We start from the raw sequence: 27,858 nt of genomic DNA, 5'->3' as shown, positions 1-27,858 counted from the left end.
ATTTCTTGTTGTAAAATTCTGAAATGTACATTATTTTTCAGTTTTGTTTAACCTTACCTTTTTTTTTTTTTTTTTTTTGCTTTTTTTTTTTTTTTACCTCTCACCGCTTACCTTTGTACCATTTACAGCTGTTCATTGGACTGGAACTGCTGGAATTCCAATACAAAACTGGAAAAACTGGGATGATTTAAAACTTTTGACCGGTAGAGTATGTGGGTGTAAATATTGTTCTTCTCTATTTCAAATATGACATTTTGTCAAAATAAAACTGTTGAGGTAAAAAGGGAAGGTGAAGTTTTTTTTTTTTTTTTTTTTAAATTTTCCTCAGGTTTATTAATCAACATCTGGCCATACATTCCAGAGAATTCCATAGAGAAACACTGTTTTTTCCCAGACTGAGCATCAACATCAAACTTATACTGAACAGTATTTGTGTAGAACGTTATATATATATATATATATATATATATATATATATATATATATATATATATATATATATATATATATATATATATATATATATATATATATATATATATATATATAGTAAAGTTAAAATGAAAATAAAAAAAATAACAAAAATAGTCAGAGGTCTAATCAGGTATCAATACATAAACCTTTTCACAATGAATCATAGCTTGTTTGGTTCTATGGAAGCTTATTGCAATCACACAAAAAATAAAATTCGGCCTGTTTTTCTGAATTAACGAGGTAATTATCTTGTAAAAACAGAGCCGAATAAATTTTTTTTTTTTTTTTTTTTTTTTTTTTTTTAGAGAACGGTATCAACTTAATTCAGAAAAATAGAGCCCAATTTTTTTGTATTTATTTATTTTTTTATTTTACTTATTTTTTGTCGGAATTACAAGATAATTATCTCGTTAATTTAGAAAAACAGAGTAGAATTTTATTTTTTGTGTGAGTGCAATACACTTCTGTATGGTTCCTACATATTTCAGGTTTCCTTTTTTTCTTTTTTTTTAAATTTAATTTCTGAACATTGACAACAGTGGGTGGTTCTTCATAAATAAATCTCCATCCATGGAAGTGCAGTGCAGTGTGTGTGTGTGTGTGTGTGTGTGTGTGTGTGTGTGTGTGTGTGTGTGTGTGTGTGTTGTCAGTACAGTCCCTGTCCTCTCCAGCACCAGTTAAATGCGGTATTAAAGCATTACGGTCCCAGCACATGGCGACGATCCAGCCTGAAATCACTGAGACTTTAGTTGTAGTGGAGTGGGGGTGGGGGGGGGGTGATGGGGATGCGGTGTGCATGCGCAGCAGCAGCAGGTCAGCTCAGCCTCTGCACAGCATCAGAGCTCACAACAAAGACACACACACACAGACAGACACACAACGACCTCAATTATTTTAGTCGCGCAATTATCTGAAAACTCCCCGAGGAATTTCACTGTCGGAAAAGAAAATTAATGAAGAAGGAGGGCGATGGAAATTACACGACTGTGATGCGACAGATGTTGGAAAAGTAGACGGCAGAAGAAGAAGAAGCAGAAGAAGCAGAAGAAGCAGAAGCAGAGGATGCGGAGGGGAAAGTGTCCGGTTCGCAGATGAGCGTGTCCGCTGTTGGACTCAGATGATGTGGGTCTGGGGGCTCAGGCTCTGCTGGATGTGTTCTTCTGTCAATCCTTCTTCTGGTGAGTTTACCGTCGACCTCATTCAGCACCGAGGACACTTTGAGCAACAACCACCACATACTGTGTTGGTCACTAGTTTAACTTCAGGACATCTGTGAACTGTCATGGTGATGTTCCACCTTTTTCTACACTGTAAAAACAAAATCTGTAATTTAACAGAATTTTCACTGTTTATTTTACAGATTTTTCCTGTATTTTTAAGATACAGGAAAATATCAATGAAAAAACAACAACGACAAAAAAAGACTGTGATTTTACATGTCAAATGGAAAATAACACGAAAAACCGTAACTGTGAAGATCCATAAAATTTCCATTTTTTAAAAGAAATTTTTCCACAGATTTTTACAGAAAAATACAGTTAAAATACATTTACAAATGTATAGTAATTTCACAAATATTTCTTTTCTATTTATGAGATTAAACTGTTAATTTAAAGTTTAATACTGTAAAAAAAACTAAAAATTAAACAAGATAAAATTACTGACAATTAAGTAACAGGAGTATTTGTTCTGTCAGTTTAACCAGACTTGTTTGTTAATTGACAAATATCTTGTGTAATTACAGGAGGTTTCACAACGAAAATGTTGAATAAATGTATTTTTGTGAATGTATAACATGTATAAGCACTGATAAACTGTCCAAATACAGTTTTTATCAGTGGATTGGACAACTGAGTCTCATTGAAAATTATATATATATATATATATATATATATATATATATATATATATATATATATATATATATAGGTCATTTGACTTTTTAATACACGTAAATATTCTTTATTAAACATTTAAAAGTCAAAAAATATGCAACATCTCATGTAAAGTTAGGACAAAAAACTGTATTTTGATTATGGAAAATTACCGTATGTTTATGAGATGGTTATTTTTCGTTATTTAACAGTATTTTTTTGGCGCCACAGCTGCCGGAATATTAGTTTTGTTTTTTTTTTTTTTTACAGTGTACTGTGTTATCTGAAGGTGGCTCCTGTACAAAACTTTCCTTACTCGTCCTTTTTTTCTTCAGTATACTTCTGTGGACAGTAAAGGCTGAACCAGGGGTGTCAAACATAAAGCCCACGGGCCAAAACTGGTCCGACAAATGGTCTAATCCAGGTGAATTTCAGAAGTGCAAAAATTACACTGAACATATTGACAGTCAGGGCTGTTCAGGGGCCACATAAGGATCAAGTAAAATAATAATATAATAACTGAAAAATAATGACAAGTCTGAGTTTTCTCCTTGGTTTAATGTGAAAAAAGGAAAATTGCATTATGAAAATATTTACAAATACTGTGACAATTAAAATGTGAATAATCTGAACAAATATGAGAAACCTGGAATTTTATGGAAGTAAATCTCTCATTGGATTTTGAATTATGGAAGCCATTGAATTTCTAGCACTGATTTTTTTTGTACTGAAATTAAGTACTTGAAATTTTTTGTCTCTCAAATTAACTACATTCATAAATTTAAAATAAAAAAAAAGCTCAAATGCAAAAAACTCAGGTGCAAAAATTCAGAAGCAAAGGATAAACAATCGGTTCTATCTCAAGTTGAACCGACAGCCAGCCAATCAAGTTACATTAGGTTGGTCATGTGATGCCAATGCAGGAAGACGATCAGTGCAGATGTGTGATCTGAATTTTTTGCTTCTGAATTTTTTTGCATCTGAATTTTTTGCTTCAGAATTTTTTGCATCTGAATATTTTGCTTCTGATTTTTTTTTCATCTGAATTTTTTGCATTTAATTTTTTTAAATTCTAAATTTATGAAAATAGTTGAATTCAGAGACAAAAAATTCAGATACTTAATTTCAGTGCAAAAAAAATAAGTGCTAGAAATTCAGTGGCTTTTATAATTCAGAATCTGATGAGACAGATTTACTCCCACAAAATTTCTTCAGAAAAATCTGTGCGATTTTAACAATATAATGTCTATTAATAAATGTTTTCTGCATTTGGAGAAATTGTGTTAGTGATAGGCTGCGACTTCAGTTTATATTTTTAACAGATATTTCAGGGTGTACATGCCTTTTCAGGTTATTCACATTTTTATAAAGTAGTCAACTTTCACACAAAAAACAATGACAAACATTTGGATTATTATTTACAGATTATTGTTTATTATTTTACTGGTTTTGGTCCATTTGAGATCCCGTTGTTCAGCCCTGGGTTCAACACTTCCTGCTTCACCTTTTCTGACGATGCCATGGTCATGTGATAGTTTGGAGTAGGACAAAGTAGAACCTGAAGTGAGTGGATGGACCTGTGAGCAGGACGTCAGAACCCCTGGAATTTAACCTGTCACTACAGAGGACAGCAGATCCAGGGTCAGTTTAGTCCAGGGCTCTCAAACTCATTTTCTTTCAGGTTCCACATTCATTCTGTTTTGATCTCAAATGGGCCGGAACCAGTAAAATAATAACAGAATAACCCATAAATAATGACAACTGCAAATTTTTGTCTTTGTTTTAGTGTGAAAAACAAACATTAAATTATGAAAATACTTACTTTTATAAACTATCCAGACAAAAAAGATGTGAATAACCTGAAATAAAAAAGAAATTTCTTAAGAAAAATAAGTGCAATTTCAACAAGTGCTCAGAGAATGCAAACCTCCGCCAAGCACCCCTAACGGTGTGCATGTGTGGATCGACTATTTCTGTTTAAATTCAACAGTTTCCAGGTTGTTCCATACAGCAGAAAAAGATGAAGCTTGGTCCCAGTCATGTGTCTGTCCAATTAGATTCAATTCCAATCAATATTTGTTGAGTTCTCATTTTAAATGTGTGGTAAATGGGATTTTCAGTGTTAAATGTAAATGTCCACAGAGTCCACATTCCACAGTGGATGTGGACAGTTTAGTTCCACATACAAGAGATTGTTCTAAGCTACAGGTGGATCCAATTGGAGGCTAATCGGAGTTATTTTGAATTTTTTTTATGAATTTTCGAAAATTGCTCAATGATGACAGATAGGAAAATTGTAGATGTTGTGACCTTGCTGTGACCTTGAACTTTGGCCTGCTTGGCCCAAAATGGAATGGGTTGGTCCCAGGGCCTAGGCCAGTGGTTCCCAACCTTTTTTGGCTCATGACCCCATTTTAACACCACAAATTTCTGGCGACCCCAGACATTTAAAATGGAAACTTTTTTTCTTTGCTGAAACTAATTTTTTTTTGATCATGTAATAGTTTGCTATACTATGTTGCAAAAAAAAAAAACAAAAAAAAAAACAAAAAACAAAACGTTAATATTAGACAACATTTAGTCTATATAATGTATATTATTGTGGACAGAGGCAGTAAATCCAGGTGTAGATTACTGCACAAAGGGAGAATTGGATTTTCTTTGGTCAGGATCTGTCCAGTCAGTCCAGCTGTGATTTACAAGGAGGACAATTAATACTGAACAAACAAGAACTGAAACTATGAATTATGAAAGAGCTGCAGCATCTGAAACTGACCACAGTGAACATTTGACAGAGAAACAGAACCACAGTGCTGCAGTTTCACAACCACAGTTTGTCATGTTTTTATGTATTGAGATTGTCTCTCTCAACTCACCATATATTTTTAACTAGTAAGTTTTTTTTTAATCAATTACTAGAAATTTCAGGCGACCCCATTTGAATTTCAGGCAACCCCACATGGGGTCCCGACCCCAAGGTTGAAAAACACTGGTCTAGGCCTATCTGTGGGTACAAGCTGGTAAAGATGGTTGGAATAGTTTTCCCGTAAAGTTGCTAACAAACAAACAAACAAAGACATAAAGCAAACTGATCACCATACCTCCTGGCGGAGGTAGCAATATTCTGCCTCCACTTCTCATTAGTCCATGTGCATTCTGGATCAGATCTACAAAGACACTAAACACTGAGGAACAGGAAGAAAAGAGTTCAAATTGGGCTGAATTTTCTGTAGACATTTCAGGTTGTTCATATTTGTTCAGGTTATTCACATTTTATTGTTACAGGATAGTTTGTAAATGTGAATATTTCCATAATTTAATGATATTTTTTACACTAAAACAGAGGCAAAAAATTTAAGTTGTCATTATTTATAGACATAATGTAATATTATTTTTTTCACATCAAACCGAGAAGAAAATCTGCAGTCATTCTATTTTGTCGGTTCTTCTGCTTTTCTTATTTGACTGTAGATCAGATTGGTCTGTATGTGGAACCGGCACTAAAATGAGGAATTTTTGCACTTTGTAAATTCATCCCACGGGCCGGATTGGAACCTTTGGCGGGACGCATTTGGCCCCTGGCACGCATGTTTGAGACCCCTGTTCAGTATGTGGTCATAAAGTACAGGACAGGAGGACATCTGCACATATTACACTTATGGGAATGATGATGACGTCGATGTATTCTGCACATTAAGTCCAAGTAAAACCTTCAAATAATCCACATCTTCTGTACAGACAGTTTTAAGTGCAGTCAGATTATAAATGTTGTCCTTATTACTATTCCACAGAAGTGACTGCACTGAAAAAAAAAAAAAAAAGAAAAAAAAAAGAAAACTGTAAAAAAAAAAAAAAACACAAAATGGTATTATTCCGGCAGCAGGGGTGCCGAAAAATACAGAAAAATAATGGAAAATCAACCATCTCATAAAAATACGGTAATTTTCCATAATTAAAATACAGTTTTTTTCCCCTTAATTTACATGAGATTTAGCTTTTTTTTTTTTTTTTTTTTTTTTTTTTTTTTTTTTACTTTTTAATGTTTAATAAAGAATATTTACATGTATTAAAACAATCAAATCACCTATAAATATACATATAAATAACTTTCAATGAGACTCAGTTGTCCAATCCACTGATAAAAACTGTATTTGGACAGTTTATCAGTGCTTATACATGTTATACATTCACAAAAATACATTTATTCAATGTTTTTGTTGTGAAACCTCCTGTAACTACACAAGATATTTGTCAATTAACAAACAAGTCTGGTTAAACTTACAGAACAAATACTTCTTTTACAGTTAATTGTCAGTAATTTTATCTCGTTTTATTATTATTTTTTCACAGTATTAAACTTTAAATTAACAGTTTAATCTCATAAATAGAAAAGAAATATTTGTGAAATTCCAATACATTTGCAAATGTATTTTAACTGTATTTTCCTGTCACAAAAGAAAAAAATTCTTTTTAAAAAATGGAAATTTTATGGTTATTCACAGTTCCAGTTTTTTCATGTTATTTTACATTTCACATGTAAAATCACAGTCTGTTTTTTTTCATTTCATTGATATTTTCCCGTATCTTAAAAACACAGGAAAAATCTGTAAAATAAACAGTGAAAATTCTGCTAAATTACAGATTTTTTTTACAGTGTGTGACTGTACCATGTGACTAAACCTGCACTAGTAAACACAGCTCAGTCATCATCAACACCCAAAAATGAACCTGAATAAAAACATGAACACCACAGGTTCCCAGGTTTGCATGTGCAGCTGAACTGTGTCTATGAGTTCATCTACTGGAAGCGTTACTATTAGTACAGCCTGTTTTATTTAGTCATCGGGTCAAATATGTCTTTTCGTTGTGTTGTCTTTGGATGTGTTGGAGTGAGCCCATGTGAACAGTAATCCTCAGGATAGTTTGTTCCATAAACCTAAAAAGGGCCACGGCAGACTGGGTTTACACAGAGTTACAGCAGGATTACAGACTGCAGTAAACGGCAGCCTCATTTACCCCGGAGACGGACAGGGACAGAGATGGGGGCGGGGACAGGGGCGGGGACAGAGACAGGGGCGGAGACAGTAATGGAGAGAGAGACAGGAACAGAGACAGGGACGGAGACAGGGATGGAGACAGGACAGGGACAGAGACGGGGGTGGGGACATGGACAGTAATGGAGAGAGAGACAGGGACGGAGACAAGGAGAGAGACAGGGGTGGGGACAGGGGCGGGGACAGAGACAGGGGCGGGGACAGAGACAGGGTGGGGTAGAGACAGGGATGTAGACAGGGACGGAGAGAAAGAGACAGGAACAGAGACAGGGGCGGGGGCGGAACAGAGATGGAGACAGAGACAGGGGCGGGGCAGGGATGGGGCGGGGACAGGGACGAGGGCAGGGACAGAGACAGGGGTGGGGACGGGGGTGGGGACAGGAACAGAGACAGACAGGGGTGGGGGCACGGATGGGGGCGAGGACAGGGACAGCGACGGGGGCGGGGATAAAGAAGGGGGTGGGGACAAAGACAGGGATAGAGACGGGGGCGGGGAAAGGGATGGGGCAGGGGCGGGGACAGGGATAGAGACGGGGGTGGGGACGGGGGTGGGGACGGAGACAGAGACGGGGGAGGGGACAGAGACAGGGACAGCCCATGTGCTTTGGTTCTCCACCCGTTCCTGTGTCAGTCCCTCTCATCCGACCGCTGTCGTCCAAACCTGTACCCTTCCAAAGGCTGGACTGCAGTATGATCCTTGTGTCACCTGCAGTTTGATTTAAGCCTGGATCAGCAGTCCAGTCAGAGCACAGAGGTGAAGTCCAAGGAGCCGCCGCTGTCCTCGTGTCCTCTGGCCTGTCACAATGAGGACACATTTCACACTGAGGCTCAGGAGGAGCACATCAACCACCAAGGGAGGACCAAAGATTTGATGCTTGGGATTCTGCCAAATGGGCAATTTAATCAGACAGCCTTTTATGCCTTTTATGGAAGTATGTCAGTCTGCTGGTTAGGGAATGATTTATGTGAAGGCTTCTATCAGACAGCTGCTCCAGGCCTCAGCTGAATCTAGCTTCAGTCCAAAAACTTTACGACATCTGTGTAACGGTTGTCTTTGCTTTTCCGCATTCCCATCGGTACTACAGAGTATTAGAGTTTACAGTCAATGTGTCCCCGTGACAGTGGACGGATCCAAGCAACACAATGGATTCATGTCTGTCTTTGCTCACAGATGTTTGTCCAAACGTGTCCCAGATGTTTGTCCACATGCGTCCCAGATGTTTGTCCACATGTGTCCCAGATGTTTGTCCACATGCATCCCAGATGTTTGTCCATATGCGTCCCAGATGTTTGTCCACATGCGTCCCAGATGGTTGTCCAAATGTGTCCCAGATGTTTGTCCACATGCGTCCCAGGTGTTTGTCCACATGTGTCCCAGATGTTTGTCCACATGCATCCCAGATGTTTGTCCATATGCGTCCCAGATGTTTGTCCACATGCGTCCCAGATGGTTGTCCACATGCATCCTAGATGTTTGTCCAAATGTGTCCCAGATGTTTGTCCAAATGTGTCCCAGATGTTTGTCCAAACGTGTCCCAGATGGTTGTCCACATGTGTCCCAGATGTTTGTCCACATGCATCCCAGATGTTTGTCCACATGTGTCCTAGATGTTTGTCCACATGCGTCCCAGATGTTTGTCCACATGCATTCCAGATGTTTGTCCAAATGTGTCCCAGATGTTTGTCCACATGCATCCCAGATGTTTGTCCACATGCATCCTAGATGTTTGTCCACATGCGTCCCAGATGTTTGTCCACATGCATTCCAGATTTTTGTCCAAATGTGTCCCAGATGTTTGTCCAAATGTGTCCCAGATGGTTGTCCACATGTGTCCCAGATGTTTGTCCACATGTGTCCCAGATGTTTGTCCACATGCGTCCCAGATGTTTGTCCAAATGTGTCCCAGATGGTTGTCCACATGTGTCCCAGATGTTTGTCCACATGTGTCCCAGATGTTTGTCCACATGTGTCCTAGATGTTTGTCCACATGCGTCCCAGATGTTTGTCCACATGCATTCCAGATGTTTGTCCAAATGTGTCCCAGATGTTTGTCCACATGCATCCCAGATGGTTGTCCACATGTGTCCCAGATGGTTGTCCACATGTGTCCCAGATGGTTGTCCACATGCATCCTAGATGTTTGTCCACATGCGTCCCAGATGTTTGTCCACATGCATTCCAGATGTTTGTCCAAATGTGTCCCAGATGTTTGTCCACATGCATCCCAGATGTTTGTCCACATGTGTCCCAGATGTTTGTCCAAATGTGCCCCAGATGTTTGTCCACATGCATCCTAGATGTTTGTCCACATGCGTCCCAGATGTTTGTCCACATGTGTCCCAGATGTTTGTCCACATGCATCCCCGATGTTTGTCCATATGCGTCCCAGATGTTTGTCCACATGCGTCCCAGATGTTTGTCCACGTGTGTCCCAGATGTTTGTCCAAATGTGCCCCAGATGTTTGTCCACATGCGTCCCAGATGTTTGTCCACATGTGCCCCAGATGTTTGTCCATATGCGTCCCAGATGTTTGTCCACATGCGTCCCAGATGTTTGTCCACGTGTGTCCCAGATGTTTGTCCAAATGTGCCCCAGATGTTTGTCCACATGCGTCCCAGATGTTTCTCCAAATGTGTCCCAGATGTTTGTCCACATGCGTCCCAGATGTTTGTCCACATGCGTCCCAGATGTTTGTCCACATGTGCCCCAGATGTTTGTCCACATGCGTCCCAGATGTTTGTCCACATGTGTCCCAGATGTTTGTCCATATGTGTCCCAGATGTTTGTCCACATGCGTCCCAGATGTTTGTCCACATGTGTCCCAGATGTTTGTCCACATGCATTCCAGATGTTTGTCCAAATGTGTCCCAGATGTTTGTCCACATGCATCCCAGATGTTTGTCCACATGTGTCCCAGATGTTTGTCCAAATGTGCCCCAGATGTTTGTCCACATGCATCCTAGATGTTTGTCCACATGCGTCCCAGATGTTTGTCCACATGTGTCCCAGATGTTTGTCCACATGCATCCCCGATGTTTGTCCATATGCGTCCCAGATGTTTGTCCACATGCGTCCCAGATGTTTGTCCACGTGTGTCCCAGATGTTTGTCCAAATGTGCCCCAGATGTTTGTCCACATGCGTCCCAGATGTTTGTCCACATGTGCCCCAGATGTTTGTCCATATGCGTCCCAGATGTTTGTCCACATGCGTCCCAGATGTTTGTCCACGTGTGTCCCAGATGTTTGTCCAAATGTGCCCCAGATGTTTGTCCACATGCGTCCCAGATGTTTCTCCAAATGTGTCCCAGATGTTTGTCCACATGCGTCCCAGATGTTTGTCCACATGCGTCCCAGATGTTTGTCCACATGTGCCCCAGATGTTTGTCCACATGCGTCCCAGATGTTTGTCCACATGTGTCCCAGATGTTTGTCCATATGTGTCCCAGATGTTTGTCCACATGCGTCCCAGATGTTTGTCCACATGTGTCCCAGATGTTTGTCCACACATATGAATGCATTATGTTGATACAATCCTCTGAACATGTGTTGAGATCATTGCTTTCAACATGTGTTGGTTCCAGATCTCTGCAGGTTCTCCGGCTCTAAATCGTTCATACATGTGAAGGTGACAGTGACTGGTTCGTCTTTATATGAACTGGAGACACGTTCAGGGTGAACCCCACCTTCACCCATAACATACCTGGGATAGGCTCCGTCCCCATGACCCTTTTGAAGATAAAGTGGTCTAGAAAATGAATGAACAAATGAACAAATGAACAAATGAACAAACAGTTTCTGAATGGCATTTGGTGCATTTTTGATTCCATGTCCATGTGACTCCACACAGATGTCCTGTACAGTTAAATGACTGTCTTCAGTTTCATGTACATTTCAGTTTTCTTCTTTCATAGTTTTCCTCTTAAACCTGTACTACTCTGAACACTTTCTGTTGCTCTGTTGTGTTGTTATAGACAGTAGAATCTGCAGAGAATCCCCGGTGTCACCCTTAGGTTTTTTTGTCTGCTACGCTCACGCCTCAAACTTCGAGCATCGGTCGTTGTTTTGTTCTTTCTAGAACAAGGAGCGAAACTCATCAAACAAATGCACATTTACAGGGGTTGGACAATTATATTTTACAAATTATTTACAAATTATATTTTGTTGATTTTTTAAGGTGTTTCCATTATTTTGTCCAACCCCTGTATTTTACACACCAACTACACTCACTAACACTGTCCAATGCCATCAATCAATATGTAAAAACTGTTTGATAACATTATTATTGTCAGCTTCACATACTGTATAAACAATTATCATTTATTAATGCTAGCAAACCTAATTAATAGACCAGTCGACAGACCACACATGAATAGGGCTGTGTATCGACAAGAATCTGAAAATACGAAACAAGTCACAATACTAGGATCACGATATGATATATCATGATATATCATGATACTGTTACAGGCAATTTTTTGTTTCTTTTTTTATTAAATGATTATTTCCTGGAAAACTTGAATTACAGCAGAAATCTGCACAAATACTAAACACATTTTTATTTGATCCCAACAGGATCTAATGTTATATCACAAAATGTTCCTGTGTTCAAACTGAAATTCTGTTTTACAGACATTACAGTCAGGTCCTGTTCAAATGTTCAGATTCTATTAGTTCACAACTAACATCAGAACAGTGTTTTAGTTCAGTCCCAACAAAGGAATGAACATCTGCCTCTCAGACAGTAAAAAGTGCTTTTAGGATGATTCAAATAACCATTATTTAATAAAACAGTGTTAAATCATAATAAATAAGATATAAACAATGAAGAAAAACAAAAATGAACCTCTGGCATATCTACATTTGAATAAATACCTAAAAATATTGATACATTACTTTTTAATATCGGTACAGTATTGTGAAATGAAATATCGCAATATATTGTAGAACCAATATTTTCTTACACCCCTACACATGAATATGAGCTAATGCTAACAGTAGCTAATGGAGCTACGTTCCACGTATAGGCTGGGCATGAGGTGAAATGGGTTAAATTACAGAGAGCTGAAGTCTTGTTCTTTCCAACTTGTGTCTCATAGAATGTCAAAAATGTTTTACAGAAAATGGTTGGAGACTGTTTTTTGTTTTCCTTTGAATTATTCCGTCATAACCTCCGCCAAGGAACGGCAGACATTATGTTTTTTTCTGGGTTGTTAAGTTATGGACAGATTTTGATGAAATTTTCAGGAAATGTTGATACTGGCACAAGGAACAAATGATCAAATTTTGGTGGTGATGGGGGTGGGGGTGGGGGGGGGGGGGCACTGCTCTGCCTTGGCGGAGGTCTGCGCTCTCTGATTGCTTTTCTAGTTTGCACATATGGTGTTTGTTCGAAAGATAATTTTCCAACTCAAGAAATTGTAGGTTGGTTAGAACACTGTTGAAGTATCAGACTGAAAATACGTAAATAGAAGGACTACATATGTTAAACGTTGCAGAGGTGACATTATTGTTACTTTCAGAGTCATTGAAGACGTTTCTGCAGCTTCAACATGACCAGATGTGAAATGATTTGTACTTATTTGAATACTTTTTCACCTCACTCTGGAACTATGAGGTGAAAGGTGCTGAGGTAACGGGTACAGTCCACTGAGTCGAGTCACACAAAACTAGATGTGACTTTACTAGCTGAAGCACAAACTGCAACATTCTTGGTTTATTTATGAACAGTGACCAAACTCTGCAGAAGAAGTCAAATGAAAACCTCCTGACAGAATCCTCAGATCATCTTATTAACAGCAGGGCTGTAAGAAAATATTGGTATCGCAATATATTGCAATATTTCACTTCACGATACTGTATCGATATTTCTAGGTATTTATTCAAATGCAGACATAGCGGAGGTTCATTTTTGTTTCTTGTTTTTCCAGCTCTTTTCTTTCTATATTCTCATGGGTATTTTCTTCTGTTGTTTGTTTACTACAAAAGTGCTATTGTGATATCGCAGGTCATAAATGTAGTGTTTTGAAATTGATACTGCTGTTTTGTTAAATAATGGATAATTCAAGCATCTTAAAAGCACTTTTTACCGCCTGAAAGACCCAAATGTTTGTTTTTTTTAATTAGGAATGCACAAAAATAATGTTTTGATGTTGGATGATTCAGGACTGAACACTATGTATTCTTTTCACAATAGAATATGAACATTTAAGCAGGATCTTAAACTGTAACGTCGGTAAAAATTTATTTATTTATTTATGTATGTATGTATGTATGTATGTATGTGGTTTTTTTATACTGGTAAAGCCACATGTTAAAATTGTATTTATCCAAATGGTGTACTATAAGTTTTTTTTAGAAAATAATCTAATAAACAAAAACAAACAAACAAAAAAAAATCGCTTTTAAACATTATTGTGATATATCGTGATATGTCGTATCGTGATCCTAGTATTATGATTTGTATTGTATTGCCAGATTCTTGCCAATACACACCCCTAATTAACAGAAAGTGCATCAACCCAGACTTTAGTGTCACGGTTAAAAACTAGACTTTATTGAAAACAGAGACTCAGACAGGGTTCCCTTAAAAAGTCTTAAAAGTCTTCAATTTACTAATGTGCATTTAAAACCTTTAAAAAGTCTTTCAAAGGTATTAAATCTGATCTGGTCTTCAGTTCTGTTGTCATGAACTTGTATACCAGCTGGAAATGTCCAAGCTGTGAAGAACATAACGTTAGTCAACTCAGTTCCATCCATTCCAACCCGAAGATTTATATTGAAATCAGGAACCAATTATCACTACCTTTGCAGCCTCCAGTGAGAAACATTCAGCCCAATACATGTGCAGCTGTTAGTCATGTGACTTTGGGAACGTGGGGGATCAGCACCTAGGTTCTAATAGTTTTGGATTTTTAATTATAGTTTAGTTTTATTTAGTTTTGACTTTTTTTTTTCTCTAATTCAGTTAGTTTTAATTCGTTTTTAGAGCAGGTTTGATAGTTTTTATTGGATTGCGTTTTTTCTAAATGCTTAGTTTTAGTTTAGTTTTAGTTTAGTCGTCTCTTTTCTCTTCTTCTCTGTCGTCGTATTCAAATAAATCCCAGACAGGACTCTGCTGCTTTCTCCCAACTTTAGTCTCCATGTTTCCAGGTAGAGTGGGGACCAGAAGACGACTGGAAACCACAAGTGACGGACAGTTAAATATCGTATGGTGCCGCTAGCTAAAATTGCTTGAGTGAAATAAATCGATTTCATATCAATCTGACATTGACAAAGACAAAAATGAAGGGAATTTTATCTATCATTTTTATACGTTTTAGTTAGTTTCATAAGCACACAATACAGTTTCAGTTAGTTATTTTTTCTTTTAAGTAAAATTTTTATTTATTTCAGTTAACGAAAATGTTTTTTCAATTCTAGTTTTCGTCATTTCGTTAGTTTTCGTTAACGATAATAACCTTGGTCAGCAGCAGAAACAGAAGTCCACCTCTGAACGACGTTTGGTTCTACCCCCACCCTAAAAGCAGAGGTTTTGTGGACTCTAAACGATGGAATTGCAGAGCTGTTTAAATCCATGTTCCCTGATTCAGATACAGTTAGCATGTTTACGTGCGGTGCTGACAACACGGCTTACGTAGCTAAAACTGGATTAGCAGTGTACATCAAGACAGAGCTGGTTTTGAAAGTGAACAATGGGACGTCTTACGTTTGGCTGTGAAATGGGCATTAGATTGTCTTCTTAGTCATCTTAAAAAGGTCTTAAAACATCTTAAATTTAACTTGTAGAAACCTGTAGGAACACTGCTCAGAAAGTTGAACTTAGCAGCCAAAGTCAGCTGTCAATCAAAGGCCACACAGGGGAGGTGACGCCCACATCTCACCCACAGAAAATCTGTGTTGAATTCTGTCCAACTCTGAGCCTTAGCGTTATTTCCATTCACTCCCACACATTTCCATGAAGACGGACATGAGTCATAGACACTAAAACTGTAAAGACATTCGTCGCTGTGTGAAGTTGGACATTTTAACACAAGCCTGAAGGACTTTTGGATCCAGCCTTTTCCACTTAGGTGTCTCATTTTCCAGCCCTTGAGGTTCAGACTTGGTTTCACCTCCATGGTTTCATTTCTTGCAGTTGCTGTATTGACATGGAATTTTCTGAAAAAAAGACCTTTCAAATTAATGTTAGAGCTTTAAAGATCTAACATTAATTTAAAAGGATTCAACAGTATAATTTTATTCAGATATGATGTTAAAGGGAACAGGAGAAAATGTCAGTTTGACTCTGAAAATAGAAAAAAGTCACTCCATTCCAGTCCCAGTAACACTATATCTGCACTGTGAAAACGGTCCTGTCTTCCAAATAGATCAGAAAGTCAATGTTCCGTTAGAGGCAGAAGCTGAGTTTAATGACAGTTTGACCAAAATAAAACCCATATTTGTCCAGTTTGATTCAGATTCAGAAGACTTTATTTTATCCCATATGGGCAATTCATTTGCAGTTTACCACAGACATCAGCCCACGTCCAAAGTGCAAAGTGACAAACATAAATAAATCAGTGAACAAATACAGGACTACTGAAAGCAACTACGAATAAATGCATTTAAATAATCAACAATGAATAATCAATAAATACCAATGCAGACTAAAAGACTAAAAGACCCTATTGGTTCTACTAATATTTAAAAAAAGAAAAATCATATAAAATGACTAAAATGGCTTCTGTCAGAGTTTAAAGGTGTGATAGCTGAAGGAATTAAAGATTTGGAATATCTGTTGGTTCTCCTCTGAGGAGCGTGGGAACGCCGACCTGAAGGCATCGAGGCAAACTTCTGACGCAACACATGGTGAGGTTTGGACCCAGTTTGGACCCAGTCCAGTTGGTCCAGTTTGGACCCAGTCCAGTTTGTCCAGTTTAGACCCAGTCCAGTTGGTCCAGTTTGGACCCAGTCCAGTTGGTCCAGTGTAGACCCAGTCCAGTTGGTCCAGTTTGGACCCAGTCCAGTTGGTCCAGTTTAGACCCAGTCCAGTTGGTCCAGTTTGGACCCAGTCCAGTTGGTCCAGTTTAGACCCAGTCCAGTTGGTCCAGTTTGGACCCAGTCCAGTTTGTCCAGTTTAGACCCAGTCCAGTTGGTCCAGTTTGGACCCAGTCCAGTTTGTCCAGTTTAGACCCAGTCCAGTTTGTCCAGTTTGGACCCAGTCCAGTTTGTCCAGTTTAGACCCAGTCCAGTTTGTCCAGTTTGGACCCAGTCCAGGTGGTCCTTGTAGGTGTTTCCGTTGAACAGTGTTTGGTTCTGCTGTGTGGTTCCAGTCCAGTCCGGTCTGCCCACATGTGTTCGTTGTGGTCCGGTCCTGTCTAGTTGTGTTGTGGTTCTGGTTTACAGCAGATGTTTGCCTCAGTTGGATCAGAACCTCCTGGGTGCGTCCACTGTAGTTTTTGCGACACTTTGGTGTTTCCATTACCAGTTTTCTAATGTGCAGTTTACATCTGGTGCATTTCTGCGGGTAGGGATGTAACGATTACCGGTATAACAATAAACCACAGTAAAATTGGAGACGGTTAGTATTACTGTTTAAATTCTAATTATCATAACTTTGTTTGATTACCACACTTTTCCGGAGGAAACACCTATGAAAAGATCTATTTTTATGTCAAATATTTGAGTATAGCTTTAATTTTTTGCTATTTTAATTTTCTATACCTAATATTTGGAACCAATATTCACTTTTAAAGTCTTTGAAAAGGTTCGTTAAGCATCTGTGTGTTATTTATGCAATAAATTATATACATTTTTCAAATCAGATTTTATATATTTTTTGTGTTTTCTGGTCTTTTATGTTTTTATAGTAGGTTAAAGTGAAAAAAATAATAGACAGATGATATAAATGAAGTTATACTGAAATAATAGATCCCAAACATGGGTATAGTAAACATTTGTTTATATAGTATATAAAGGCAAAATCAAAAGGACTGAAAAACGGACAAAATAGGCTCAGACCACTAAGGGTTAATATTTGAATGTTTCTGACACAGAAGGGACATTGTGACTATTATTTGATTTATTTGTTTGTTTTTTTTTTATACAACTTGGTTAAATTATTTCAGTGTGTGTATCAGTACTTTTTGAACATTTTGAGCACAATTTCAACACTGTAAAAAAAATCTGTAATTTAACAGAATTTTCACTGTTTATTTTATAGATTTTTCCTGTATTTTTAAGATGCAGGAAAATATCAATGAAATGACAAAAACAGACTGTGATTTTACATGTCAAATGTAAAATAACATGAAAAACTGTAACTGTGAATAACCATAAAATTTCCATTTTTTAAAAGATTTTTTTTTTCATATTTTCACAGAAAAATACAGTTAAAATACATCTGCAAATGTATTGTAATTTCACAAATATTTATTTTCTTTTTATGAGATTAAACTGTTAATTTAAAGTTTAATACTGTAAAAAAAAATAAAAATAAAAAAAATAAAACAGGATAAAATTACTGACAATTAACCGTTAAAGAAGTATTTGTTCTGTCAGTTTAACCAGACTTGTTTGTTAATTAGCAAATATCTTGTGTAATTACAGGAGGTTTCACAACAAAAATGTTGAATAAATGTATTTTTGTGAATGTATAACAAGTATAAGCACTGATAAACTGTCCAAATACAGTTTTTATCAGTGGATTGGACAACTGAGTCTCATTGAAAATTATTTTTATACATTTATAGGTAAGTTGATTGTTTTAATACATGTAAATATTCTTTATTAAACATTAAAAAGTAAAATAAATAAATGCAAAATCTCATGTAAAGTTGGGGCAAACAACTGTATTTTAATTATGGAAAATTACCGTATTTTTATGAGATGGTTGTTTGTCGTTTTTTAACAGTATTTTTTTGGCACCCCTGCTGCCGGAATAATACCGTTTTTGTACAGTTTTGTTTTTTTTTTTTTTTTTTACAGTGAACAATACCGCGATAATAATGATAATCGTAATAATTTTGGTCACAATAACCATGATATGAAATTTTCACATGGTTACATCCCTATCTGAGGCTCATGGGAACCCAGCTAATGACAACACTGTTTTTTTTTTTTAGTGCAGCTCTGACTTTCCTCCAGCCGCTGTTCATTATTATCGGTCTGTCGGGGTAAAGGTGGATGTGAGTCTGGAACAAATGAATTCACACTTCCACTCCTTATTTTCACTCTGACAGACACAGACAAACTGGTGTGTTTGACGTGGGCATTGAGCAGATGGTGTTTTGTGAAAGACCTCACATACAATAAATGTAGAAAACCTGCTGAGGGTAAAGTGTGGGCCACGTGGTCCTGGTGCGCTCTATTCAGGTCAGTCCGTCATTTGAAGCCGTTTGTTGATGAATAGACAGATCAGATGTTCCCTGCCACTGCACTGATGAAGTCTGAACATGAATACAGATCTGAGCGCCACCAGCCCCCAGGCTCATGGGAACAGCGGCAGCAGCAGTACACTGTAAAAAAAAAAGTTAAAAAAAAAAGTATTATTCCAGCAGCAGGGGTGCCGAAAAAATACTGTTAAATAACAAAAAATAACCACCTCATCAAAATATGGCAATTTTCCATAATTAACATACCGTTTTTTTGCCCTAACTTTACATGAGATTTTGCACATTTCTTTTTTACTTTTTAATGAAGAATATTTACATGTATTAAAACAGTCAAATTACCTATATATATACATAAAATTTTCAATGAGACTCGGTTGTCCAATCCTCTGATAAAAACTGTATTTGGACAGTTTATCAGTGCTTATACATGTTATGCATTCACAAAAATACATTTATTCAACATTTTTGTTGTGAAACCTCCTGTAATTACACAAGATATTTGTCAATTAACAAACAAGTCTGGTTAAACTTACAGAACTAATACTTCTTTTATGGTTAAGTGTCAATAATTTTATCCCATTTTATTATAATTTTTTACAGTATTAAACTTTAAATGAACAGTTTAATCTCATAAATAGAAAAGAAATATTTGTGAAATTATGATACATTTGCGAATATATTTTAACTATTATTTTCTGAAAAAAGAAAAAAAATCTTTTAAAAAATGGAAATTTTTGGGTTATTCACAGTCACAGTTTTTTTGTGTTATTTTACATTTGACATGTAAAATCACAGTCTGTTTTTGGAATTTCATTGATATTTTCCTGTATCTTAAAAATACAGGAAAAATCTGTAAAATAAACAGTGAAAATTCTGTTAAATTGCAGATTTTTTTTACAGTGTGGTGTTGCGTATGTTGTCTGGACACTGGACGAGCAGCTCTTTTGTACTGGGTTGTTTTTATCCCTCATGTTTCCTTTCTGTCACGTCACACACATGTTCTTTTGTATGTGTTGTAATGTGCTCCATTCAAAAAAGGCTTTTTTTTAAAAGAACCAGGTCAGAAGGAAGTAGGCGGGGCTGTAAATTCACATACGTACTGCTGTCATTTTAATGATGTGACTGATGCTAATGTTGGAAGAAGTCATAAATGAAAGTTTCCCTTATCTTTTCTCAAATAGGCTCTTTTTTTATTTTTATTTTTTTAGCTGAACTCTATTTTATGGAACTGTTTACCAAATGTCAGTATCACTTGTAAAGATATAATCAATATAAAATGAAATCTAAAAAGGTTCTTGTGTCAGTGATATTTTCCATCTGTGAATCTGTTGAACTAATTCTTCAACAGTACATGAATATTCAAAGGTTCTGTCCAGTCCAACTATTAGTCTAATATTCTCTGCTATTATCTGTATTTATCACTTCAGTTGTAATATGTCTGTTCGATAAAAGTTTAGGATCATATTTGTAGTGTTTTAGTTCCAGTCAGTCTGTTATTGTGATAGTTCCCACCTGTCCCCATATCCCAGTTCCCACCTGTCTCTCTGTCCCAGTTCCCACCTGTCCCCCTGTCCCAGTTCCCACCTGTCCCATGTCCCAGTTCCCACCTGTCCCTCTGTCCCAGTTCCCACCTGTCCCCATATCCCAGTTCCCACCTGTCTCTCTGTCCCAGTTCCCACCTGTCCCCCTGTCCCAGTTCCCACCTGTCCCATGTCCCAGTTCCCACCTGTCCCTCTGTCCCAGTTCCCACCTGTCCCATGTCCCAGTTCCCACCTGTCTCTCTGTCCCAGTTCCCACCTGTCCCATGTCCCAGTTCCCACCTGTCCCTCTGTCCCAGTTCCCACCTGTCCCTCTGTCCCAGATCCCACCTGTCCCCCTGTCCCAGGTCCTATCTGTCTCTCTGTCCCAATTCCCACCTGTCCCATGTCCCAGTTCCCACCTGTCCCTCTGTCCCAGTTCCCACCTGTCCCATGTCCCAGTTCCCACCTGTCCCTCTGTCCCAGTTCCCACCTGTCCCATGTCCCAGTTCCCACCTGTCCCTCTGTCCCAGTTCCCACCTGTCCCTCTGTCCCAGTTCCTATCTGTCTCTCTGTCCCAGTTCCCACCTGTCCCTCTGTCCCAGTTCCCACCTGTCCCATGTCCCAGTTCCCACCTGTCCCTCTGTCCCAGTTCCCACCTGTCCCATGTCCCAGTTCCCACCTGTCCCATGTCCCAGTTCCCACCTGTCCCATGTCCCAGTTCCCACCTGTCCCTCTGTCCCAGTTCCCACCTGTCCCATGTCCCAGTTCCCACCTGTCCCTCTGTCCCAGTTCCCACCTGTCCCATGTCCCAGTTCCCACCTGTCCCATGTCCCAGTTCCCACCTGTCCCTCTGTCCCAGTTCCCACCTGTCCCATGTCCCAGTTCCCACCTGTCCCTCTGTCCCAGTTCCCACCTGTCCCATGTCCCAGTTCCCACCTGTCCCCCTGTCCCAGTTCCCACCTGTCCCTCTGTCCCAGTTCCTATCTGTCTCTCTGTCCCAGTTCCCACCTGTCCCTCTGTCCCAGTTCCCACCTGTCCCATGTCCCAGTTCCCACCTGTCCCTCTGTCCCAGTTCCCACCTGTCCCATGTCCCAGTTCCCACCTGTCCCTCTGTCCCAGTTCCCACCTGTCCCATGTCCCAGTTCCCACCTGTCCCTCTGTCCCAGTTCCCACCTGTCCCATGTCCCAGTTCCCACCTGTCCCTCTGTCCCAGTTCCCACCTGTCCCATGTCCCAGTTCCCACCTGTCCCATGTCCCAGTTCCCACCTGTCCCTCTGTCCCAGTTCCCACCTGTCCCTCTGTCCCAGTTCCCACCTGTCCCGTGTCCCAGTTCCCACCTGTCCCTCTGTCCCAGTTCGTACCTGTCCCCATGTCCCAGTTCCCACCTGTCCCGTGTCCCAGTTCCCACCTGTCCCATGTCCCAGTTCCCACCTGTCCCTCTGTCCCAGTTCCTACCTGTCCCTCTGTCCCAGTTCCCACCAGTCCCCGTGTCACAACAGATTTGTGTTCATCCAAACTGATCATTTCAATGACATCATCCGCCATCACTGCCCAGTGCATTCTGGGACGTAAACAATGAGACGCCTCCATTATATGTCCAGTTGAACCTAAAGCCATTCAGTCTACGCTTGAAGCGAGTCCCTTTGATGAAAAGTCAGTTAAATGAAAAAAAAGTAACGTATTAAGCAACGTTATTATCGTTAATGAAAACTAATGAAATGACGCAAATTAGAATTGTAAATACATTTTCGTTAACTGAAATAAATAAAAACTATAATCAAAGAAAAAAACAATAACTGACTGAAACTGTATTGTCCTTACAAAACTAACTAAAACATGTACAAATTATGGATAAAATGCCCTTCATTTTCATCTTTGTCAGTGTCAGACTGATATGAAAGCAATTTATTTCGATCTAGCAATTTTAGCTAGTGGCACCATATGGTATTTAAGGGTCCGTCACTTGTGTTCACTTGTGGTTTCCAGTCGTCTTCTGGTCCCCACTCTACGTGGAAACATGGAGACTAAAGTTGGGAGAAAGCAGCAGAGTCCTGTCTGGGATTTATTTGAATACGACGACAGAGAAGAAGAGAAAAGAGACGATGAAACTAAAATTAATACTAAAACTAAGCATTTATAAAAAAAGGAAAACTAATCAAAACTATCAAACCTGCTCTAGAAACTAATTCAAACGAACTGAATTAGAGAAAAAAAAAACTCAAACTAAATAAAACTAAACTATAATGAAAAATCCAAAACTATTAGAACCTTGGTACAAAGACAAACTACGTTTGTAAGTCGTTCTGCGAAGACCCAGACCATCTGACTCCACTGGTAACATCAGAGACACGACTCCTTTGGTTCTGTTTCCAACCATGAAAACTATAAAAAGAAAGTCTACTGTCGCTTTTTTGCCTCGTCGATCATGTGAACGGACATTACATCCAACAACACAACATGTAGTTCCCATACAAAGGTCTAAATCACAGGTGTCAAACATGCGGCCCGGGGGCCAAAACCGGCCCACCAAAGGGTCCAAACTGGCCCATAGGATGGATTTGTGAAATGCAGAAATTACACTGAAGATATTAACGATCAAGGATGTTCAAATCATTTTAGGTCAATTCAATCTAAAGTGGGTCAGAACCAGTCAAATACTATCATAATAACCTATAAATAATGAAAACTATAAACTTTCCTCTTTGTTGTAGTGTAAAAAAAAAAAAAAAAGTAAAATTACATGAAAGCCTTCTGCAAAAAATGTGAATAACCTGAAATTTCTGAAGAGAAGTCTGTGGAATTTTAACAATATTCTGCTTCTTTCTAAATGTTTTATGTATTTGTAGATCCACTGTGATCTGTAAGTTGTGATGCACGTGTATAAATGATAAACTAATACTGTTCAAATTGCACTGATTTTTCTTAAGAATTTTCAGGTTCATATTTGTTCATGTTATGTTCAAGTACGGCTCGTAGATGTAAACATTTTCATTACAGAATTTGACTTTTTTCCACTCAAAAACACAGAAAAAAGCTTTGGAGTTGACATTATTATAAGTTCTTATCCTATTATTTATATTATTTGACTGGTCCGGCCCACTTTAGATCAGATTAGGCTGAATGTGGAACTGAACTAACATGAGTTCGACACCCCTGGTCTAATGCATATGATGTTCAAACAAAGCTACAGGAAAATTAACTGGAACATAAAACATGTTCTTCAGCCCCTTGAAACAGTGATAGTGTAAAAAAGACATCTAACAGACGTCCGTAATGACCACATTTGGACTATAAATAGCCCTTACACAGAGGTCCCTTGGACGTCAACTTAAAACGTTCTCTAGACATCAGAAAAAAATGTCACCTGGCTTTATAGAAGAACCCCTTCAGTGGACTGAAACTGGACGTCCAAAAATGACTTAGAAAAGATGTCACTCTGACGTCACATTGCACAGCGGGAAATGATGTTCACTTTGAGTCCTCATGTCACGCAGCAGGAATTTAAGTATTTATTCCCAAATGTTCTTTGTGTCTGTTGTACCATGTGTCATGTGACAGTACTGACTCAGACCTATCCATACATGGATTAAACAGAGCAGTTATTGAGTTTGAACCAAGCTTATTAAAGTTTTGGATTTTTCATTATAGTTTAGTTTTATTTAGTTTTGACTTTTTTTTTTTCTCTAATTCAGTTTTAATTAGTTTTTAGACCAGGTTTGCTAGTTTTTATTAGTTTTCATTTTTTTCTAAATGCTTAGTTTTAGTATTAATTTTAGTTTTGTCGTCTCTTTTCTCTTCTTCTCTGTCGTCGTATTCAAATAAATCCCAGACAGGACTCTGCTGCTTTCTCCCAACTTTAGTCTCCATGTTTCCAGGTAGAGTGGGGACCAGAAGACGACTGGAAACCACAAGTGATGGACCATTAAATATCATATGGTGCCACTAGCTAAAATTGCTAGAGCGAAATAAAATAATTTCATATCAGTCTGACATTGACAAAGACAAAAACGAAGGGAATTTTATCCATAATTTGTATCCATTTCATTTAGTTTTGTAAACACACAATACAGATTTTAGTTAGTTATAATTTTTTCAAATTTTGTCAAAGTCGGATTGATATGAAATTGATTTATTTGGCACTAGCAATTTTAGCTAGCGGCACCATACGGTACTTCATGGTCCGTCACTTGTGTTCACTTGTGGTTTCCAGTCGTCTTCTGGTCCCCACTCTACCTGGAAACATGGAGACTAAAGTTGGGAGAAAGCAGCAGAGTCCTGTCTGGGATTTATTTGAATACGACGACAGAGAAGAAGAGAAAAGAGACGACTAAACTAAAATTAATACTAAAACTCAACATTTAGAAAAACATGAAAACTAATAAAAACTAGTAAACCTGCTCTAAAAACGAATTAAAACTAACCGAATTAGAGAACAAAAAAGTCAAAACTAAATAAAACTAAACTATAATGAAAAATCCAAAACTATTAGAACCTTGGAATGAACCTGAAGACACAGAAAAGCACAGACTTCCATTAGAGGGAAGGATGTCTGACCATCTGTGACCTGTAGGGCGCCACCACATTGTACACCTCCACATTGTACACTACCACACCGTACACTTCTACACCGTACACTTCTATACCGTACACTTCTACACCGTACACTTCTACACCGTACACTTCTATACCGTACACTTCTACACCGTACACTTCTATACCGTACACTTCTACACCGTACACTTCTACACCGTACACTTCTATACCGTACACTTCTACACCGTACACTTCTATACCGTACACTTCTATACCGTACACTTCTATACCGTACACTTCTACACCGTACACTTCTATACCGTACACTTCTACACCGTACACTTCTACACCGTACACTTCTATACCGTACACTTCTATACCGTACACTTCTACACCGTACACTTCTACACCGTACACTTCTACACCGTATACTTCTATACCGTACACTTCTACACCGTACACTTCTACACCGTACACCTCCACACTGACTCTACATCAGTGTGTTTTCTCATTCAGCTGAAGCTGTGTCAGTCCTGGCTCAGACAAATACCAGGTGAGGTTCTGGATTAGCCTTATCAAGGTTAGCAAAACCAAGAGAAGAGGCTTCAGCCTCAGAGATGACTGAATGGATCAGACTAATCTGAAGGATGGAAGGACTAAAGAATAAAGCAAACATCTATTCAAATACTTAAGTACAGTAAAAGCAGAAATAACTATTCTGTAAAAGTCATCAATTCACAATGTTGTTGAAGGAAAAATACAGACACAGTTTCAACAGAATGTATTTGTATTAAATGTAAACATACATTCTACTCATTGTGCAAAGACTGTTACAGAGGAAAATAAAATATATTATTTGTATCACTAACATATATGTGAAAAAAGGTGTTTTGTTCCTGTGGAGTCATGTTAAGGTCCTTTTAGATATTATTTAATGTAAAAGTAGCAGTAAGATCAAAGTGTCAACTGTAGTTGAGTCAGAAGTATAATATATAAATACAGGTGTATCCCACCTGTACTTAAAGGTGCTATAGTGTTTCTGCTTTTCTACTACAACTGTCAGTGTTTAGAAAAAAAAAAGTTCTGACCATTAGATGCAGATGTTAATATCAGTGTACTGCATTTATGAAATATACACAACATTAATACTAGTGTCATCAGCCTGAGTAAGAAAACTAACTCCACACAGTGGTGGTTCATCAATACTAGTATTACCCACTAGTATATATATAATAATAGTATTATATATACTCTAGTGAGTAATACTAGGTAATACTAGTATTATATACACCATAAAACAAGTATTTTATTTATTTATTTATTTATTTATTTATTTATTTATTTATTTATTTATTTATTTATTTATTTATTTATACACCATAATACTAGTATTATATATTTCATAGTTTTTATTTATTTATTTCAGTTAATGAAAATGTTTTTACAATTCTAGTTTTTGTCATTTCGTTAGTTTTCGTTAACGATAATAACCTTGGTTCGTAGATGTAAACATTTTCATGACAGAATTGGACTTTTTTCACTCAAAAACATAGAAAAACTTTGGCGTTGACATTATTTCTCAGTTCTTATCTTATTATTTATGTTATTTGACTGGTCCGGCCCACTTTAGATCATATTAGGCTGAATATGGAACTGAACTAAAATGACTTTGACACCTCTGAGTCAGATCACGTTGAACTCACGTCTTCACCGTCGTCTCTGGGTGGATGGGGCGCATCGGGGCTGTTCGTTGAAAGAACCTAATTTGTCACTTCACATCGGCTCTGGGCTGAGACTAATTCCCTTCCCTCATTTATTTGTGCTATTATTAATATTGCAGACGGTGCACATTGCGTGACGTCATACCGAGTCTTAACTCTCTCCTCATCGCAGAGGAATTACAGCCGAGTGCTTTAGCCTGCGCCACGCCATCTGAGAGCGGAGCGGTGTGAGTGAATGTGTCACTGTGACCCACTTCCACACCACACACTTCATGGGTGTAAATACTCAAACACAGCCGTCCTGCTGTCTCACACACATAATCTGTCTGTTATGAACACATTTATTTTGTCACATGGACAAACGGACTTCTGTCCTGTTTTTGTGTGAAATTTGTCTGTCTAGTAGTATTAGCGCATGTGCTGCCAAATCCTGTGGTCCAGACAGAGGTGGGAGGAAACACACAAAGACAAACACAAGCACAAACACCACAACACAAACACCACAACACAAACACGAACATAAACACAAATACCACAACACAAACAAAACAACACAAACAACACAAACACCAACACAAACACCACAACACTATGGGTTAGTCATGTCATCCAAACACAGAGGTAAATATAAAACAATATCATATTCAGTTTCACTAGAAAATCTGTCAAAGTGTCAACACCGGTCAGTCAGACATCCTCTGAACCACTTTTATCCTGGAGAGGGTCATGGGTAGGGATGGGATCGGTAAGAATTTAATGATTCCGATTCCATTATCGATTTTGCTTATCGATCTGATTCCTTATCATTGGCAGAGGGAATAAAAGAGTACAAACAGGTGTGTTTGCATTAACTGTCTTTTACAATTCCATCTGCACAGAAAATATAACATATTAACATATACAGAATGTACAAATAATAATAACAGATGACGCCGGTTTGGGGGGGGGGGGGGGGGGGGGGGGGGGCATACAGTGAAAGTGAAACTACAGACTCTTTACTAATTCCTCTACTGCCATTTCCACTACGTGGAACCAGTTCGACTCATCTTGTCTCCCGTTGTTGTGCACCTCATTTCCTTTCCCCTACCTTTGAAAACTTGTATTTGAGGGGGTACGACGTTTGTTACCCACACCGGAACCGGAACTGGGCCCAGATGACAGCCCAGCATTCACTCTGCTTTTTCACAAGTGCCACTAAGTAGAGAATCAAATGAATCACATGCTGTGGACAAATGTTTGAGCAGATTGGAGGGATTCCACCCTGTAGAGGAAATGGAAGCTTTGACAGAGTTCCAGTGGACCTGGTGT

At 38.3% G+C, this 27,858-nt stretch overlaps 1 protein-coding gene and 1 long non-coding RNA gene across 5 annotated transcripts in view; one reads left to right on the top strand and one right to left on the bottom strand.

The window, feature by feature from the left end:
* Positions 1–1,275: 1,275 nt before the first annotated feature.
* The window catches only part of lingo4b (leucine rich repeat and Ig domain containing 4b), a 55,637-nt gene continuing 29,054 nt past the window's right edge, over positions 1,276–27,858 (top strand). For 3 of the 4 annotated variants that reach the window (XM_030158641.1, XM_030158643.1, XM_030158642.1), the window contains exon 1: positions 1,276–1,652. Coding sequence is in view for 1 of the 4 variants with exons in the window: in XM_030158640.1 (XP_030014500.1) it covers positions 8,293–8,334 (42 nt within the window). In the remaining 3 variants the exon portion in view is untranslated. Of the gene's footprint in view, positions 1,653–8,277; positions 8,335–27,858 lie in introns of those variants that run through there. The other variant, XM_030158640.1, reaches the window with a different exon arrangement.
* Positions 18,499–27,858, bottom strand: part of LOC115435983 (uncharacterized) — an 18,147-nt gene continuing 8,787 nt past the window's right edge. The window contains exon 3 of the long non-coding RNA XR_003937761.1: positions 18,499–18,511. This is a non-coding gene — a long non-coding RNA (uncharacterized LOC115435983). The remainder of the gene's footprint in view (positions 18,512–27,858) is intronic.

This window comes from Sphaeramia orbicularis, chromosome 16 (genome assembly GCF_902148855.1).
Source record: "Sphaeramia orbicularis chromosome 16, fSphaOr1.1, whole genome shotgun sequence".
Taxonomy (NCBI): domain Eukaryota; kingdom Metazoa; phylum Chordata; class Actinopteri; order Kurtiformes; family Apogonidae; genus Sphaeramia; species Sphaeramia orbicularis.
This window is presented reverse-complemented; position numbering and strand designations above follow the sequence as displayed.